The sequence below is a fragment of the Mustela erminea genome, chromosome 17 (assembly GCF_009829155.1).
Source record: "Mustela erminea isolate mMusErm1 chromosome 17, mMusErm1.Pri, whole genome shotgun sequence".
Lineage (NCBI taxonomy): Eukaryota > Metazoa > Chordata > Mammalia > Carnivora > Mustelidae > Mustela > Mustela erminea.
In genome coordinates, this window is record NC_045630.1 from 933267 (window position 1) to 953316 (window position 20050).

The following is a 20050-nucleotide window of genomic DNA, read 5'->3' on the forward strand; positions in this document are numbered from 1 at the left end:
CTTGGGACTTCTAGACGACATGGCTGATGTGGGGGGCGGGCAGTGGGCACGTGTCCCCTCAAGGCTTGGTGAGGACCCCGGGTTCCATTCAAACACACGGACCTACAAAGAACGCCCACTGCCGCCTTCTCCAATTTCTGCCGTTCACTCCACTACCCTGAACCTCCTACAGATACTGCTCGGCCCCAGGCCTGCCTGCAGCTCATTTGCTGGCAAAAGCAGTAGCGAGGCTCCGGCTGGGGCTCCCGGAGCCCGGCCATTTTCTGGCTGTGAGACGCGCACGTCTACGCGGCGTGCAAGGAAGCCATGGTCAGTCACACACCTCGGTCGCTACAGAACATGCTGAAAGCGAGAACGCGCTTTGATTGTGGATTTTATTGTAAGCGTGATACGCGTTAGGAAGGCCCGGGAAGCTGGCGCGGCGGCCGCCAGCCAGGTTGGGGGAAGAACAGAGCAGAAGACGCACCGGGGTCCGGCGGCGGGCGGGGTCCGGCAGCGGGCGGGCCGGGCGGGGCGGGCGGACGCGGCTCCCCCGGCTCCCTGGCGTCCCCGCACTCGGCGAGCGGCGGACCTACACGCTGGCAAACTCGCAGTCGTAGTCCGTCATGCGGCACATTATGAACTTCCACTGGCGGTCCCTGTGGGGACAGAGAAAGCCAAGGCCAGTGAGAAAGGTCCCTGCTGCCCGTTAAGTGCTGAATGACCTTCGGAGGGTTTGGGAACTTAAGGGGCGCCTGATCTCACTTGGTTCTCTAGGAAGCCTCTCGAAAACCATCAGGCACTCCTCGGTGAGGGGCGTAACCTCGACACCTTCCGGCCCAGGGCACCCGGTGACCGTCCCTTGGGGTCAGCTGCACCACTCTGTCCACGGATACCTCGAGGACACACAGGTTAACAGCTTGAAATACAAGCATTTATTCAGCCTTGTCTCCTGTAAGAGACTGATCGCTGCCGAGCAAGTTTTAGATGTGGTCCTATGAGGACCGAGGGACCCAGTCACACTCAGTCTTTGGTGGCTCTCAAGCAGGGGCGCTTTGGCTCCCCAGGACAGTTTTCATTGTCACAACTATGGGGGAGGGGAGGTTGCTACTGCCAGCCAGCAACGGGGGCCAAGCCTGCCACTAAACATCTGGAATGACAGGGTCGTCTCTGCAGCAGAGAACTTCTCTGTCAGTAGCGCTCAGGTTGAGCGATGGGGTGCCAGGAGGAACCCACTGGATGCGCAAAACTCCCTCCCAGTAGGTCCTGCGCTGGTGCCATTTCTCCAAGCCGGTGGCCTTAGCATCTTTCAGCAGAGCTGAAGGGACACGTGCTGTGGATCGTTAAGCCGCCGGCTGTTACTGACAGCAGTACAACCGCACAGGCCTGCTCGTTTTCAACAAATACGTGACACGGCATCTCAGTTTTCCAAGGCTCTGGGTTACTCCCCGTAACTGAAAAATTTCAAGCCAATGGGAATTGGATATTTTGACAGGCATATGCGTACGTATATAATAAAGAAAATACCACCCCAAATTATGACTGTATATAGTCATAATTTTATTTTATACATTATATATATATATAGGGAGAGAGAGTCATAATTTTGGATGCTATTTCCTTTATTATGTTCCTTCTCGCCTTCTTAACCAGCCAATGCAGGACTAACTTTCTTACTGACTTGGAGACATCGTTAGGAATGCTGGATGCCCCCGGCACTGTCCCTAATCTGCCCTTGGGGGTGACACACCTGCTCACTGTCACCAGGCTCCCCCGGTTTCGAGTTCTTAAGTCTTTCCTTTTCTTAAATACATTCTGTGCGAGGGCTCGGTCACTTCGCTGTTCTCACGGCTGACGAGTTCCATTTTATGTCTGCTTTTCCCTGTTCAGTTTCTAGGGTTCGGCTTCTAGAAAACAGCTAAGTAAGCTACTTAGAAACGGATGTGAAATAAAAGGGACTAATGTGTGAGAAATGAGGGGCCCCTTGGGGGTAAACATACAGGTCTTTGTGGAGCCTGCACCATGTCGGGTGCCTTTTCAGAGCTATTTAATGTTGTTTTTTCTATTGTTTTGGTTGTTTAAATTCTGGGCCGTGCTAACTTTGGTTAGTGCGGTGTCATTTCATTGACAAACATAAATAACCCTGAGAGGTGAGTCACGCTCACATCCATCAAAGTCCATTATTTAACGAGCGAAGGTAAGTTTTGCTGTTTGCGAAAGGTTTGTGGTGGCTTTTCAGGGATTCCCGTGCTGCGTTCACGGGCTCTCCTGACGGGAAGCCCCTGACTCTGCCGGCGCCGTCTACACTAGCTGGGAGAAGACGTCGCGTGGTCTTACTGTTTTCTGTTGGAGTGGCTGGGGTAGGACTGGGCGCTTACTAGGAACGGGATGGAGGAATTCTGCCCGCCTTCAGGTTATGTAAATCCTTTCCTTTCTGAGTGTGGGGGTCCCTCCCCCCCTTCCCGCAACCCCAGGTGGGGGTCGGCGGCCACGGGGTCCAGTTAGACAGTGGATCCTCCTTCGACCAGTTTTGCCCTCTCCTCCCGACACTGGGTCAGAAATGTGCTCCTTGAGATTGAGCGACGGCAGAGCTTAGACCGCCAGAGACCTCGCTGAGGCGTTCCTGCTCGGAGCGGCCTGGAGCGCGTCCCCTCCCCACGGCTGAGCTTCTCCGGGAAGTGGGTTTGTGAGAACAGCGCCCCGCCCAGGGCCTTCCAACCCCCAGGCGACTCTCCGCTTATTCTAGACCAACGAAATAAAGTAGGGAAAATCCCGGAGACCCCTGCCAACGTGGTCTTTGCCCTGGGAAGGCTCACCTTTCCACTGCCGAGAACGTGGTGGTTGCGCCTCGCATGTAATAGTCGTAATTGTAGGAAATCATGTCCATTTCCTCCCCGTAGTGGCCTGGGTATTCCGTGGTCAGCCTATGCGGGAAGAATGAAAAAGTTAGAGGAAAAGGATAAAACACACCGTTATTACAAAGAAGAGACGGCACTGGCACTTCACGGGAAGCCCCAGCCGGAGCTCGACGGTCTCCGCCAGACCAGTGCGGGCTGCGGGCAGAGGCCGGCTTCCTCCGGCTTCCCCTTTCTTCTCGTCGCTAAACTACACGCTGAAGACGACGGAGGTGAGTGCCCAGGCCTTGAGGAAATATTACTATCGATGTGAGTCCACGCCGTTCAAGTCTGCTGGAATCAGGCTTCCGACCTGTGGACTGTGATTGTTAGTGGATCCTGAAATCAGTCTCATTGGTTACTACCAAATGAGCTTCGAAAAAGAAAAAGTAGAGACATATCAGATAAGTTCTCACGTACGTGTGTAAAACCTTCGTTTCAAATGTACTGTGTATGTGCATTTATAATGTATGCTGTGGTCATTTACTATGTATTTGTTTACTCTGAGTCATGATTAAAGTGTATGAAAATATTAAAGTAATATTTAATCCCCACAAAATCTGCCTTTTCCTTGTTCACCATTGTTTTGTGGCAACAAAACAGTTCCTGAAACAGTTCCTGCTACGTAGTATTTGCTGAATAAATAAATACCCTTGGGAGAGTCCCTTAATCTTCGTTTCCTGGTCAGTAGAAGACGGAAGAGCCTTTCAGGTTGGTCAGTGGGACTAGTGCAGACGTGCGTGGCGCGCACACGGCGCAAGTTGAATCCTACCAGCGGTTTGTCTTCTTCCCGCTTCTCCTGTCCCTTCTTTCCTCTCCCAGATTAAGCCAATCCCAGGCCTGTAAGTAGGGCTGCTCTGGTCTTTCTGGAATAAATCTAGAATCTCCTGATTCTCATAAGGGCATCTTTGCGACCAAAACAGTCCTTTCCCAGTGACACGGGTCTGCCACAGTCTTTACTTGTGTCTCCAAGCCAGTTACCGCGTGTCAGGTGCTGATTTCGGTTCGCGAGGTCATTGCATGTTGTTGTCGCACATGTTGACGATAGAGAGATGCCCCACTCTACTCCATATTGCGAGGATTATCCTGAAATCCTAAAAAGACTGATTTATAACGTGGGAGGTCACTTAGGATCTCAGCGTTTGGATGCAGCAAGCTCGACGGTCCGCTCACGGTAGCCTGGAGTTAGCCGGGGCCCTGGAAGCCCCTTCTCCAGGCCTATGGCTGTTCCTCCACATGACACAGCTGTCCTTGTTCTGGGACTTTTCTCAAGACGTAGTGATGCTTCGGAGGATGCCAAGCCCAGCCCAGAGTGGGTTCCATGTGTTTTCACTTACTGTGTTCATGAAGGGAAATAAGGCTCTGCTAATACCGAAATCCACTTTGTGCTTCTAAAGAGACCCAGAACAAGGACTTCCTCTTTCTAATAAAAGTGTGAAATGACTCATAAATGGACTGAATAGGGCCTCGCTTGGATCCTGTTGACTCGTGATCCCTGAGGATTCTCACACGTGTGAGACTAAAGTTTATCCAAAAAAGAGGCATTGGTTGTAAACGTGAATCATGCAGATTAGGATTAAAAGAAATGGAGTGGGAGGTGTTTTCCATACTTCAGAGAATACAAAATATTTTCCAGAACTTTGAAGCACTCCTGGGATTCAGTATGTAAAAGCTAGCTGCCATTTTTCTCTGTTCGAAGGCAGAAGTTTCATACGGCAGTCCTGCACTATGCTAGGTCCAACTGCCAAAATTATTTGGAAATAATCAGTCTAGATAATTATTCTTTAAGTGTTTGCTGATTTGATGTCAGATTACTTGGTGAGTTCAACAAACTTGGAATAAAGTGGAAGAGAGAGGCTTGCATGTAAAAAAATGAAGTTTTAAGCTTTAAAAGGGAACAATTTATTCAATACTTTACCTTTGGTAGTGATCAGATACAGCCCCCACCCCCCATTAACAGTTTGTCTGGAGGCCTCTCTGGGGGTCCTGCCGTCCAGCAGATTTCTAGAGTGTCCTGGAGAAGGTCTGGTACGTGGTGATCGGTACATTTCCATGTAGGTCCCAGCCCAGTTTTTGTTTTACTTGATTTGTGGTGGTGGTGGTGGTGGTTTTGTTACAAAACTGTGAGAAGTTTATACCATCTTACAGAACCCTGGGTGAAGGGGGCCAGGGAAGGAATTTGGATGTTGATGGAAATTATGCCTGCTTTATGAAACCAAAAACAGAGAGGGAAATGGCCCAAATCATTAGTAGAAAGCAAACCTCCCCAGGACCATCCACAGAGGGAACCACTGTTTCCATATGATCCAGGACCCTGAGTTTTAGAATCAGATAGATGCGTCTCCGTTCGGTTCTCGATGATATCAGGCACACGCCAAATGTCTTAGTAAATGAAAGCCCCAGTATTTGCTCCTCCGAGAAGAAACGGATTAAACTGTCAGAGCTAGACACTGAGATAGGGACAAAGGGCCTTGTCAGGAGGTTTAACGAGGCTACGAGGAAGCAGAAGATCAGGGTTTCATAAGTGCTGGCATCAGGCTTCCTGAAGGGGGGTGCTGGGGGGCAGAGCTGTGCGTGGCTCCAGCTTCCGTGTGAGTACCAGGTCACTCCAGGTAACGCTTTTGCAGAGCACACTTCCTGCTGAACACGGTCACACCTTCCTAGACCAATGACAACAATCGGACAAGCCCTCAGCTTGGTCAGATGAAGGGAAGGACCCGTCATAAGGCCCCTTTACTCAGCACACTGGTACGGGTACATAACGGAAGCTCTTCTGTTGGGGTCCTCACATACCCCTTTACGAAGAACTCGTGTGTGTGTGTGTGTGTGTGTGTGGTCCCCCCATCACTTCTAGATGAGTGACTACTGGGTACACCTTCTCACCCCATAACACTTTTTCTGTCACCTGCAGAAAGGTGAGACCTGACAAGCTCCGTGGGACGTGATAACACAGAACCACTCGTGCAGCTTCTCAGGTGGGCTTGAATGAGACGGAAGGAAGTTAAATAAATCTTAGGAGCTGAAGACAACCCGGTCAAACAGAGGCGATTTATAAGAGAGAAGATGTTCTCATCTAAGGTTCTCCGAGCACTAAAGTTACCAACAGATCTGACTAGAATCAAGACAGGGCTGCTGAGCAGGCCGCTGGCAGAATCGCAGCGCCCCGGGGAGAGCGCCCGGCTCCTGTGCTGGGAGAGTGGGACAGAGGCGGCCTGGAGAGACGCTCTCACACCCATTTCTAAAGATTTTATTTATTTATTTGGCAGAGAGATCACAAGTAGGCAGTGAGGCAGGCAGAGAGAGAGGAGGAAGCAGACTCCCCACTGAGCAGAGAGCCTGATGCGGGGCTCGATCCCAGGACCCCGGGATCATGACCTGAGCTGAAGGCAGAGGCTCAACCCACTGAGCCACCCAGGCACCCCTCTCGCACCCATTTTGAAAACGGGAGTGGAGATAGAACTTAGTTGGCCAAAGAGGCAAGTTTACATGTTGTCAGAGGTTTGGTTGAGGACCAGTTTTAATAGTCGAAAGAAAGGGTTTTAAATCTGTTCCTCAGAAGACAGGGACTCAGTGTAAAAGTGCATCAAAGTCCACTGCTACTACTGATTACGGAGGGTTAGACCTAAAGTCAAACTTCACACCACGGGTCTGATCTGTGGGCAGAGTGAGCTGGATCACAGTGAGCCAGAATCACATTCTCAACCTTATCCCGCGCCGTGGGGCACCAGAGAGACACACCCGCAGCCTCCGTGCTGTAGGAACTCCGAGAACACCCACCATTTCCACATGAACAAACCAGAATGGGGGGGGTGCGCCGAGGAAGCTTCAGCTTTTCTGTAAACGAGTATTAACCGAGGCTGTTTTCTGACCCATTCTTCGAGCAACTCACATCCAAACAACAATTTCAAGAAGCTTCTGGTCAGTCCAACCTCTAATTCTGTTCTGCCCGTATTTTCTCCATGTCCCAGACACCACCTTATTTTAAGTTTATTACAGTAATGTCCTGTTCTTGTTAGCACCAAATATGTAGCATTTGATTTTAAAAAAAACCAAAAACACAAAATGGGACTCCGCCCCGGACCAAAAAACAAAACACAACAACAACAATAACAAGAAAACCACCGAAAAACCAAACGAAAACAAAACCCCCAGGATCCAATGAAAGCATCTTGTTTCACGACGATGACCAATCTGCTGGGCTCCTTAAGGGGTCAGAGGCTGCTGGCAGCACATAACCTTAGTGGTCTCGTTCACGGCGGCCTGGACGAGAGATTCAGCACTTGTAGAGTGGAGGTGTTGAGGCTGCCCCACAGTCTACTTCCAGCTACAAGGAGTACGTCCCTCACGGACAGGCAAGTCAGTGAGACGTTTGTAAGGAAACAGAATCTGTCCACGACCTATCCTCTCGCGCACCGCTCTTCCGGGGAAGCTCGCAGGAATTAGCCTGTTTCCGGTTGGACTAATTTGCTCATCCTGGCACCCCCAACAGGAATTGCATCAGAACCTGTTTGAATTGTTTTTGCAAAAAGGAGAAAATTAAGACCCCAATGCAGTTATGCGTGAAGGAAAGCACCTGCAAAGGAGCAGCCACCTGGCTGGCCCCCCAGGCTGCTGGGGAACTGGGCCCGTGGGGCTGAATGACCAGGTCCCCGTAGCCGTCCTCTGTGGAGGGACCCTAGACCCCGGGCGGAGGATGAGAAAGGACCTCCCAAGCTCATGTCTGTCTCCTTGCAGTACTTTGCACATTTGTATTTCAAATGGTCCGAATACGTGTCACCATACGGGGAAACACAGTTCTAGAGAGATCTCTGACTTAAATTACAACGAGGAAAACGTCTAAATATTTTCCAAATTGCTGTCTTGGAACCGAGTTTCTGGCTCTCTACCCGTGCCCGGGGCTGCTCAGCCAACATGTTCCCATTCCTACTGGCTTTCGTCAGCCACATCACATCATGGTCACCTCTGTCCTAAACTCACGGGGACAACTCCACCTCCAACATCTCTCCTCCAAATAACAACCCTTTCTTCGTTTTCTTCCGGATGCCTACGACCTGCTCCTTTCCCGCGTGGGTCTTACTTTCCCCCCCGGGCTGAGAGCTGGTCCTGTGCAGCAGGTCTGTCGGGGAGGCAGGCAGACACGGTTGAGCAGAGTCTGGAACGACCTCCCTCGTCTGTGTGAAAGGGTCACGATGCCGGTGAGAGAGAAACGAGACGGCACGCGAGCTCACGCGAGGAGCTCAGTAAACACAAGTACCATATTACGGGGAATAAACTGAACCTACTTTACACCGTTCACGCGGCTGGCCGGGTGAGTGAGCGCTCGGAGGCGTGGCTGTCCCCGGGGTCCGGTAGCGGCCGCAGGCCAGGTGACCGCGGTGCGGGTGTCCCCGTCTCTAACGCAGCTTCCTTCTTGCTCAGAGGAACCCGCTGAGAAGCCGAAGCCCTTCCTCTCCCCGACCGCGGGCGCAGGCCGAGCAGCCCCGGGGCAGGGGTGGGCCCGGCAGAGACACGGTCGGGGCGCCCGTGAGGTCGTTCCTGTCCCTGCTGGGCTGGTTGTGCGGACGCCGCCGTCCTGTACTACAAACCGGAGCCGGGACAGGAGCGAGACGGTGCGGGAGGCCGGCGAGCCGGTCCTCAACCCCCCGACCTGCAAGCCCCGCAGCAGCAGCGGCTCCGGGAGCAGAAAGTCCGCACGTCCCGGACGGCAGGACGCGGGGAGAGTCCGCGGCCGCGGGGGAAGGGCCGGCTCCGGCGAGGCGGGAGCCCCGAGCGCGAAACCGGGACCGGCAGAGTCGGCGCCGCGGGCCGTCGCTCCAGGGGCTCCGCGGGGGGGAGGCCTCGCGGGGACCGTGTGGTCGCGGGTCCCTCGGGGTCGCAGGAGGACGGCGTGTCCGAGGGCGGCAGAGCTCCCGGTGTCGGGGCGGCGGGGCGGAGACCGACGGGGGACTCAGTGCTCCGCTCGGGCTCACCGTGCGCCGCGGTCCCAGCGGGGACCCCACAAGCGGCGGGGCCGGGGAGACCCCGTCCCTGCTCCGGGGGCAGCGGCGAGGCTGCGCGGCAGGACCCGCGGGGTCTGGAGGCTCCACACGGGCCGCGCCAGAGACAGAAACGCTCGGTCACCGGCCGGGGCGCTCGGAGCCTAGACGGGGAGACCGGAGGGACCGACGGCGTCTCCCGCAGGGCGCACTGCGGAGCGGCCCGAGCTCTCGCCTCCTCCGGCGCAGACCGGGGGCCGCCATCTTCTTTCCCGTCGTCCACCGCGGTACGGAAAGCGCGCAGGGAACAAAAGCTCCGAGCGCGAACCCGAGCACATCGCTCAGCCCGGCTCCTGCCAAGGGCGCTGCGGTTCCGCCTGCGGCAAAGACCCCTGAGAATCAACGGCCACGGCCCCTCCCCCAGATCAGCGAGAACGTCCAGCCGAGACCAAGGTCACTGACGGAGACTGAGGAACTCCAGGGCAAGGCGATTGTAGCACATAGAATTCATGGCTTTTCTCCTGTGATTCTTTAGTCTTTCCAAGTTAAATTTTTAAAATTTTTTAATTTTACTTTTTAAACTTTTCAACTCTTTCCTATTTTAACGTTTTTAATTATTTTATCTTATCAATACTTTTTTAAGAAAATCTTTTAAATTTTTCATTATTATAGTCATATTCTATCCCTTCATCATATTTAATTTTATTTTCTTGTATACATATAGGTTTTTTCTTTAAAAATTTGAAATACAATTTCTTCTAATAGGTCAAAATATAGCCTAAATCTGGCACATGGCTTTGTTCCAATCTGCAGCATGATCACATTCTCTCTCTCTCTCTTTTTTTTTTTTTTACCAACTTTCTTATCAATTGATTTATTAGAATCTTTTAAAATTTTCATCTTTACAATCATAGTCCATCCCTTCATCTTGTTTACCCTTATTTTTGTATATACATAATTTTTCTTTTTTTAAAATTTTGGGAGGTAGTTTCTTCTAAAACCAAAAGCAAGTGTGTGGCTGTGTTCTATTCGCCAGTCTAATACACACACACACACACACACACACACATATATATATACATAAATACACACACACACTTTTTTTTTCTCCCCCCCCCCCCCCATCTCTCCCCTGGTTTCAGGTCTCTTCTGATTTGGTTAGTGTATAGTTTTCTAGGGTCATTGCTACATTTCAGTATTTTGTTCTCTCATTCCTCTGTTCTTACCTGGATAAAATGACAAGGCAGAAAAACTCACCACAAAAAAAAAAAAAAGAACAAGAGGTAGTATCAATGCCTAACGACCTAATCAATACAGACATTAGTAATATTTCAGAGCTAGAGTTCAGAATGATGAGTATAAGGCACTAGCTGGGCTTGAAAAAAGCGTGGAAGATATTAGAGAATCTATTTCTGGAGAAATAAAACCCCTTTCTGGAGAAATAAAAGAACTAAAATGTAACCAAGTTGAAATCAAAATAGTTATTAGTGAGGTACAATCAAAAAAGGAGGTTCTTACTGTTAGGATAAATGAAGCAAAAGAGAGAATTAGTGATATAGAAGATCAAATGACAGAGAATAAAGAAGCTGAGCAGAGAGACAACTACTAGATCGTGAGAGGAGAATTCGAGAGATAAGTGATAACCTAAGACAGAAAAATATTGGAATAATTGTGATTGCAGAAGAAAATGAAAGAGAGAGGGGGGCCGAAGGTATATTGGGGAAGATCATAGCAGAGAATTTGCCTAACTTGGAAGGGAACAAGCATCAAAATAGGAGGCACAGAGAACTCCCCTTAAAACCAATAAAAGTCGGTCACCACCCCATCATCTAATAGTAAAATTTACAAGTCTCAGAGACAAAGAGAAAATCCTGAAAGCAGCCCAGGACAAGACGTTTGAAACATAGAAGGGTAGAAATATTATATTGGCAACAGACCAAGCCACAGAGACCTGGCAGGCCAGAAAGGACTGGCATGATATATTCAGAGCACTAAACGAGAAAAATATGCAGCCAAGAGTACTATATCCATCTAGGCTGTCACTGAAAATAGATGGAGATATAAAAAGTTTTCAGGACAAAAAAAAAATTAAAAGAATTTGCAAACATCAAATATTGAAAGGGGTCCTCTAAGCAAAGAGAGAGCCTAAACATAACAGACCAGAAAGGAACAGAGACAACATACAGTAACAGTCACCTTACAGGCAATGCAACGGCACTAAATTCATATCTTTCAATAGTTACCCTGAATGTAAATGGGCTAAATGCCCCAATCAAAAGACACAGGGTATCAGAATGGATAAAAAAACCAAAAACCATCAATATGCTGTTTTCAAGAAACTCATCTTAGACCCAAAGACACCTCCAGATTTAAAGTGAGGGGGTGGAAAACAATGTATCATGCTAATGGACATCAAAAGAAAGGTGGGGTGGCAATCCTTATATCAGACAAATTCAGTGTTAAGGCAAAGACTATAATGAGAGATGAGGAAGGACACTATATTATACTCAAAGGGCCTGTCCAACAACAAGATCTAACAATTTTAAATATCTATACCCCTAACATGGGATCAGCCAACTATATAAACCAATTCATAACAAAATCAAAGAAACATATTGATAATAATACAATATTATTAGGGGACTTTAACATCCTCCTCACTGAAATGGACAGATCATCCAAGCAAAAGATCAACAAGGAAATAAAAGCCTTAAATGACACACTGGACCAGATGGACATCACAGATATATTCAGAACATTCCATCCCAAAGCAACAGAATACACATTCTTCTCTAGAGCACATGGAACATTCTCCAGAATAGATCACATCCTGGGTCACAAATCAGGTCTCAACTGGTACCAAAAGATTGGGATCATTCCATGTATATTTTCAGATCACAATACTTTGAAACTAGAACTCAATCACAAGAGGAAATTTGGAAAAAATTCAGATACATGGAGGCTAGATAGCATCCTACTGAAGAATGAATGGGTCAACCAGGAAATTAAAGGAGAATTGAAAAAAATCATGGAAACAAATGAAAATGAAAACACAACTGCTCAAAATCTTTTGGATACAGCAAAGGCAGTCCTGAGAGGAAAATATATAGCAATATAAGCCTTTCTCAAGAAACAAGAGAGGTCTCAATACACAACCTAACCCTACACCTAAAGGAGCTGGAGAAAGAAAGGCAAAGAAAGCCTAAACCCAGCAGGAGAAGAGAAATAATAAGGATCAGAGCAAAAATCAATGAAATAGAAGCCAAAAGAACAGTAGAACAAATCAACAAAACTGCGAGCTGGTTCTTTGAAAGAATTAATAAGATTGATACACCCCTGGCCACTCTTATCAAAAAGAAAAGAGAAAGGACCCAAATTAACAAAATCAAGAATGAAAGAGGAGAGATCACAACCAACACTAAAGAAATACAAACAATTATAAGAACATATTATGAGCAACTATATGGCAGCAAATTTGATAATCTAGAAGAAATGGAGGCATTCCTAGAGACATATAAACTACCAAAACTGAGCCAGGAAGAACTAGAAAACCTGAACATGCCCATAACCAGTAAGGAGATTGAAGCAGTCATTAAAAATCTCCCAACACGGATTGCATGGAGCACTGGGTGTGGTGAAAAAATAATGAATACTGTTTTTCTGAAAATAAATAAATTGAAAAAATTAAAAAGAACAGTCTTTCCCTGGGGATATCTGTAGTTGTAAAAGCAGACTCTTAATATTAAAGTGTGTTCCTATTAAAAAAAAAAAAATCTCCCAACAAACAAGAGCCGAGGGCCAGACCGCTTCCCAGGGGAATTCTATGAAACATTTAAAGAACATTTAATAAATATTCTCCTGAAACTATTCCAAAAAAATAGAGATGGAAGGAAAACTTCTAAACACATTCTATGAGGCCAGCATTACCTTAATCCCCAAACCAGACAAAGACCCCATCAAAAAGGAGAATTACAGACCAATATTCGTGATAGACACAGATGCAAAAATTCTCACCAAAATACTAGTCAAGAGAATCCAATAGCACATTAAAAGGATGATTCACCATGACCAAGTGGGATTTATTCCTGGGTTGCAAGGTTGGTTCAACATCTGCAAATCAATCAACGTGATACAATACATTAATTTAAAAAAAGGACAAGAACCATATGATACTCTTAATAGATGCTGAAAAAGCATTTGACAAATACAGCATCCGTTCTTGATCAAAACTCTTTACAGTGTAGGCATGGAGAGTACATAACTCAGTATCATCAAAGCCATCTATGAAAAGCCCACAGTGAATATCATTCTCAATAGAAAAAAACTGAGAGCTTTTCCCGTAAGGTCAGGAACACGGCAGGGATATCCACTATCACCACTGCTATTCTACATAGTGCTAGAAGTCCTAGGCCCAGCAGTCAGACAACAAAAAGAAATAAAAGGCATCTGAATTGGCTAAGAAGTCAAACTATCACTCTTTGAAGATGATAGGATATTTTATGTGGTAAACCCAAAACATTCCACTCCTAAACTGCTAGAACTCATACAGGAATTTAGTAAAGTGTCAGGATATAAAATCAATGCAGAGAAATCAGCTGCATTCCTATACACCAAGAGCAAGACAGAAGAAAGAGAAATTAAGGAGCCCATCCTATTAACAATTACACCCAAAACCACAAGACTCCTAGGAATAAACCTAACGAAAGAAGAAAGAATCTGTACTCAGAAAACTATAAAGTGCTCATGGAAGAAATTGAGGAATACACAATGAAATGGAAAAACGTTCCATGCTCATGAATTGGAAGAGCAAATATTGTGAAAATGTTGATGCCACCTAAACCAATCTACACGTTTAATGCAAGCCCTATCAAAAATCCCATCCATATTTTTCAAATGGAACAAATAATCCTAAAATTATATGGAACCAGAAAAGACCTCGAATAGCCAGAGGAATGTTGAAAACGAAAGCCAAAGTTGGTGGCATCACAATTTCAGACTTCAAGCTCTATTACAAAGCTGTCATCATCAAGACAGCATGGTACTGGCACAGAAACAGACACATAGATCAATGGAGCAGAATAGAGAGCCCAGAAATAGACCCTCAACTTTATGATCAACTAATCTTCGACAAAGCAGGAAAGAATGTCCAATGGAAAAAGGATAGTCTCTTCAACAAATGGTGCTGGGAAAACTGGACAGCCACATGCAGACCATTTCCTTACACCACACATGAAAATAGACTCAAAATGGGTGAAAGACCTCAATGTGAGAAAAGAATCCATCAAAATCCTTGAGAACACAGGCAGCAACCTCTTCCACCTCAGCCACAGCAACTTCTTCCTAGAAACATCGCCAAAGGCAAGGGAAGCAAGGGCAAAAATGAACTATTGGGACTTCATCAAGATCAAAAGTTTTTGCACAGCAAAGGAAATAGTCAACAAAACCAAAAGACAACTGACAGAATGGGAGAAGATATTTGCAAACGACATATCAGATAAAGGACTAGTGTCCAAAATCTAGAAAGAACTTATCAAACTCAACACCCAAAGAACAAATAATCCAGTCAAGAAATGGGCAGAGGACATGAACAGACATTTCTGCAAAGAAGACATCCAGATGGCCAACAGACACATGAAAAAGTGCTCCACATCACTCGGCATCAGGGAAATACAAATCAAAACCACAATGAGATACCACCTCACACCAGTCAGAATGGCTAAAATCAACAAGTCAGGAAAGGACAGATGTTGATGAGGATGCAGAGAAAGGGGAACCGTCCTACACTGTTGGTGGGAATGCAAGCTGGTGCAGCCACTCTGGAAAACAGCATGGAGGTTCCTGAAAAAGTTTAAAACAGAGCTACCCTACGACCCAGCAATCGCACTATTGGGTATTTTCCCTGAAGATAGAAATTTTAGTGGTCCGAAGGGGCACATGCACCCTAATGTTTATGGCAGCAACGTCCACAATAGCCAAACTATGGAAAGAACCTAGATGTGCATCAACAGATGAATGGATAAAGAAGAAGTGGTATATATACACACACACACACACACACACAAACACACACACACTATGGAATACTATGCAGCCATCAAAAGAAATGAAATCTTGCCATTTGCAACGAAGTGAGGGCATCGCCTTGGTCCCCATCAAGTGACAGCCTCATTCTCACCCGGGCACCGCCTGGGTGGTCTGTCCTCTCCCCTTGCGTGGCGGTGCTGTGTGTCCCCCGAGTGTTGCAGACGCGGGGGCGACAGATGCTCCCTCAGCGAGCTCACAGCGCGGTCGGGCTCAGAGCCGCGGGTGGCTCACGGCGGGGGAGAGAACGTGTCCCCCTGCTGCGCCGGGTCCCCGGGAGCTAATTCAGGCAGGTGAAGTGACGGGACGGAAGGCGTCGCGCAGGTGGCAGCTTCCACAGGGGGAGGGCGCAGGGAGCACCGTGAGGGCCCTTCGAAGGGACCGAGTGGAGCGGCGCTGGCAGGAGACCCTTGTCACCGCCGAAGCGTCCCGCTCACGGGCGGGTCCACACGGCGACGGCTCCTGCAGGCCCGCGGCGTCGCTCTCGGGGAGCAGCGCGGTCAGGCTCGGGAAGGCCCAGACGCTGCAGAAAGACCTCCGTTTCGCCCGCATGTAGAGGGACATGCGACGTCATGACGGGCCGTTTGACGACGGCGCTGAAGCGTCCAGACAGCCGAGGGAGAGCGAGTCACACGCTGCGCACCGGGGTGCAGCGGGCTCATCCACGGCTGCTCCCAGTCCCCTTCCAGAAAGCTCCGTTTCCTTGGACAACCGTGGTGGCCCTCGGCTCTAGCGCCCTGTGGCCAGAGCCAGAGGCCGCCCAGCCACGTCCTCCTCAGGAGGCCTGACTCCGAGTCGGCCGCGCGTCTTCCTGAGTCAATCTCTCCTCGCCCCCCACTGGCTTCTGCTGACGTCAGTGACACACCTCGGTGGCCGAGCGGTGGGGAGGGGCGGGCCCCGGCAGACCAAGGCTTGGGGACGTTCTGCCACAGGGACCTGAGTGTCTCGGGTGACCGAGCAGACGTGGCTCATCTTTCACCTCCGGACTCGGTTCCCACACGCGTTTCCAGGCTCACGCAGCTCTTCGTGTCTTCGCAACGGGCGGGCGCACGCGGGGGAACTTGACGGTCATTTCTTACGGCCGTGCGAGGAGGGACGGCCGGCGGTGGCGGGGAGCGGGAGGGGGCTGGGACCTCTCCACGGACCCGGTGACCACGGACCCAATGACCACGGACGGCGGGGGCAGCCTCAGAGAGCGACCGGCATCTTGGGACGTAAAGATCTGCGTGTCTTTTGGGCCTCGGCTCTCAGCGACACAGGTGAAGGTCAGGCGGTGTTTGGGACAGGGATGCAGACCCCAGACGCCCCAGAATACGGGATCTGGGAAGATGAGGTGTTTCCCTTCCACGCCCCTTACTTCCACTCGCTCCCACCTCGGCTGTTGGACAATTCTTCCAACACGAGTGAGACTGTTTCTTACCTGCCTTATCGCCAAAAGCCGTGGCCCTAAGTGTCGCTCTTCGCCGGCAAGAACGACCCGCAGTCGAGGCTGAGTGGCAAACTTCTTTATTGACAATCTTCTAGATATCTTGATTCGGGAACCCCGCACCACAATTGTAGCCCCTTGATATAGTTAACATGAATTACAGGCAACCAATCAATAGATCACACGACGAGTCTATTCACCAATCAGAAGTGCTACCTGTGACCTTATCCCTAAGCATGTGAAGTGCTCGTGAGCATCTACGTGACTCTATTGTTCTATAGAACTTGTGCCTTCCCCATGACTCTTGGTTAATCATATACCTTCCCCATGACTCTTAGAATGGCCTATACGTCATTCAAATGCACCCATATTTCATGGGTTAAACATTTACAGCTGAGCCTCTCAGGCATAGCCGTCTACGTGTTCCACAGTTCTTGCAACATGGCTCTCCACACCTAAGTCCACTCCCCCCTGCTGCCCTGCTCGGCCAGAAGCCAGGTGGCCAGGGACTGGGTGACCACTAGAGGGGCCGACGCTCCTGTCCGTCTTGGAGAGAAGTTGTCCCCACAGGGATGTGCAGCTCCCTCAGCTCCCCCTTCCTCTGCCGGGGGGGCAAGGGCTGCGCCCCCCCCGGAGACGACCCCGTGGACCGTCTCTTGCTTCTCTGCTCAACCAGCTCCAGTCACCGCTCTGCGACCCACCCCGACGGCGATGACCTTGGGCAGAGTCAGCCTTTGAGAGGCCTTTCAGCGAGGAAGCTGGGTCTACCCTGGAGCTGGGAAGGTCGCAGGGGACGGGTCAGCTCTGTGTGATCACGGCCAGCGCCACGTCCGGACGTATATCATCTCGCTTTATCCTCATGGAATTAGGAAGAGGCCAAAGTTATCGCTCGTTCAACAAACGCTCCCGAGCGCCGACGAAGTGCTTGGCACAAGTTAAGGGCTGGACCATATCCGCACAAAGGTCTTTGCTTGCACAGAGCTTACACTCTAGGGCAGGGGTGGGAGAGTGCGATTTAAAAAAAATACAAAAAACTTTCAGAGCAATTAAGTGAATCATATTTCCTGTTTGTGCCGGCCCTTCGGAATCCCTTCTGCAAATACTCATTCCGTAATTACCCAGCAGACACTACGTTCCGAGCATGACACACGGCACTGGGGACGCACGGTCGATGTGTGCCCAGATGCCCCCAGTCTACAGCCAGTCCGAGTCCAGCACCGACAGGCATCCACAAGGGGCAGAAGGCCCCACGCCCGGTCCTCCCCTGCCCTTACACGGTGCCCCACGCCCCCGCAGCAGCTCAGGGCTCATCTCCGCATCCCTTGTCTCCAGAACTTGCTCCTCTGGACCACCCGGGGTACGGGGTACGGAGGCCCAGATGTTTTCCTCCGGAGCCTAAGGGGACGTCTTGCTAACGGGGTGACGGACTATTAGTCTGTCGCTTACTCTCACCCTTCAGAGAATTCATTTTCATTTTAACTGGTTCTCCCTGCCTCTCCACGAGGGAGGCAGCTTCCCCCTGGGAGTGGAGGGTGGGGGAGGGGCTTCCTGTTGGCAGATCGGGGACAGGAAGACCCGGGAAATCCGGGAAATCCATGCTTCTCGGGGCAGCCGGCAGGCTCCTACCGCCTCCCCACTCAGTGGGGTCCAGGCACCTTACGGACCTTCTCCCCATCTTTGAAAGCAGTTCTGGGTGTCTGGACTGCCTCTTGCAAAAGCACCTTTTGCGTCAAGGAAGTTTTAGGGCTCAAACAACCTCAAAGGTCTTTTGGTGGCCTTCAGGGGGCTTGAGGGCTCCTGGAGAGTCTGTCTACCCTTTTGGTCTGAATACGGTGACGTGCTTTTTCTTTCTCTGGAGGCCAAGACTACAGCTTTCATCGGATTCTCAAAAGTCTCAGAGACCCAGCAAAGGTGGCCGTCTTCCAAGGGATGGACTTGAGGCCCAAAGACAAGGGAGGTGACGTTCTAGCACAGTTACAGCCAGAGAGGAGGCAGGAGAGGGGGAGGGGTCAATACCGAGACGGGAGCTCCAGCTCCTCGGTGCCCCTCCGTCGGAGTTTCTGCCACCCCACGCCAGCACGTGCGAGCTTCAGGGCTTTGCTTTGGGACCTGTCACGGTCCTGACACCCTTGCCACACCTGCTCCCGTCATGGTAGGATGAGGACTGCTTCATGGCAAGGCCTGGCTCTGTCCTACAACTACTGGTGTCGGGGGCTTCGAGCTCTGCACTTACTGTTTCTCGTTACTTTGAACAGAAAACTCTTAGCTTCTGGAGTTGCCCACGCTGAGTGTCAGGGCGCCTGCTCGGGCAGCTTGCGGTCACGCTGTCTGGTGGCAGGAGAAAGTGTGGCCCACGAGGCTGTCCTCTCCAGCACCACACTGCAGAGAGCCCAGTCCCTGGAGGAGCCAGAATTCAAACATGGACACTTTGGGACCCCTTGGTCCAAGGCAGAAATGCCCGGCTCGTGTTCAGACTGAAGAACTTGGGACGAGCTGTGTTGTCGACCCCCGCTGGAAGTTTCCCGCTAAAGAAATATGTTCACACACCCCGCCCCCCCCGTCAGTTTGAAGCCTGGGTCGGCCATGCCTGGCCTCAGCCCAGGGAGCACAAAAGGGGCAAAATTATACAGGCTGGAGTTATGAATGGGTCTAGAAAACACCATGAATGGGTCTAGAAAACACTAGCCTTTCTCTCGGGGCTGTAATTATAGACCACGTTTGCTGCTCTGACCTGTGACAAGGGAAAAGTCAGCTCCCGGCCAGGTCCAGCAGCCTTGGCTGCGAAGAGACGTTACTGTGGTTGAGGGAGAGGGCACTGCCCCGGGAGTCAGCACATCCCAGCCGCGGGGTGACCCCCATGGAACGCCGCGTAACTCTGGACGAGTGACCTCTTTGTTCTGTGGGTTTGTAGGGTTCTTTCCTGCCAAAAGAGGGGTGTCGAGGCACTGGCTGATGAGCCGGGAGGTCCCTCCCAGCGGAAATGTTCCAGCCTCTCGTGAATGCCGCGCTTTCGTTTCCTTCCACTGCCACCCGCTGCCTTCCAAACTCCTTCGTGACGGCCCAGGCTTGTCTGTCGTCGGAAACAGGGACCACACCGCGCCCTCCCAAGCTCCCCTGCAGCCCAGGAGTCTCCGGGCTTACGCTCGGCGGCCAGGCTTACCAGCAGGAGTAGGGACATCTCTTGCTGTAGCGACAGCAGTAAAACTGCCACTCCCGGTCCAGCACGGACTCGAAGTAGCGGCTCTGGAAGCCGGCCACCAGCCCATTGTTGGAGCATGTCTGGTACCTGGAGAGAAGGGAACAAGTGAGCAAACGGCCAGGACACCACGACCCCAGCTCCCGCCGTGCCCGCAGCTCCTGGGGCAGCCTCCGCTTTGATGACCTAGACTCCTGGCAATTCGTGCCTCTTTGGTGGGGGGCAGAGGGAGAGAGAATCTTAAGCAGGCTCCACACCCAGCGTGCAGCCTGACACGGGGCGCAGTCTCGGGGCCCTGAGAGCATGGCTGGAGCCAAAATCAAGGGTCAGATGCTTACGTGACCAGGCCACGCAGGTGCACCAGTTTTCCACTGTAATGCAGACGATAAAGACTTTGCTGTACTTGTTGAAATAACATATGGTCACCATTACAACTCCGACGACTCAGAGTATTTCCACTGAAGGAAACGGGGGAGCCTGGCTCCTGAGAGACATCGAT

At 50.4% G+C, this 20050-nt stretch overlaps 1 protein-coding gene across 1 annotated transcript in view; it reads right to left on the reverse strand.

The window, feature by feature from the left end:
- Positions 1–354: 354 nt before the first annotated feature.
- DPT (dermatopontin) overlaps positions 355–20050 on the reverse strand; it is a 30570-nt gene continuing 10874 nt past the window's right edge. Inside the window, exons 2-4 of the mRNA XM_032317689.1 lie at positions 19516–19641; positions 2796–2903; positions 355–638 (exon numbers count right to left, since the gene is read on the reverse strand). Coding sequence (XP_032173580.1) covers positions 572–638; positions 2796–2903; positions 19516–19641 — 301 coding nt within the window. The 3' untranslated portion in view covers positions 355–571. The remainder of the gene's footprint in view (positions 639–2795; positions 2904–19515; positions 19642–20050) is intronic.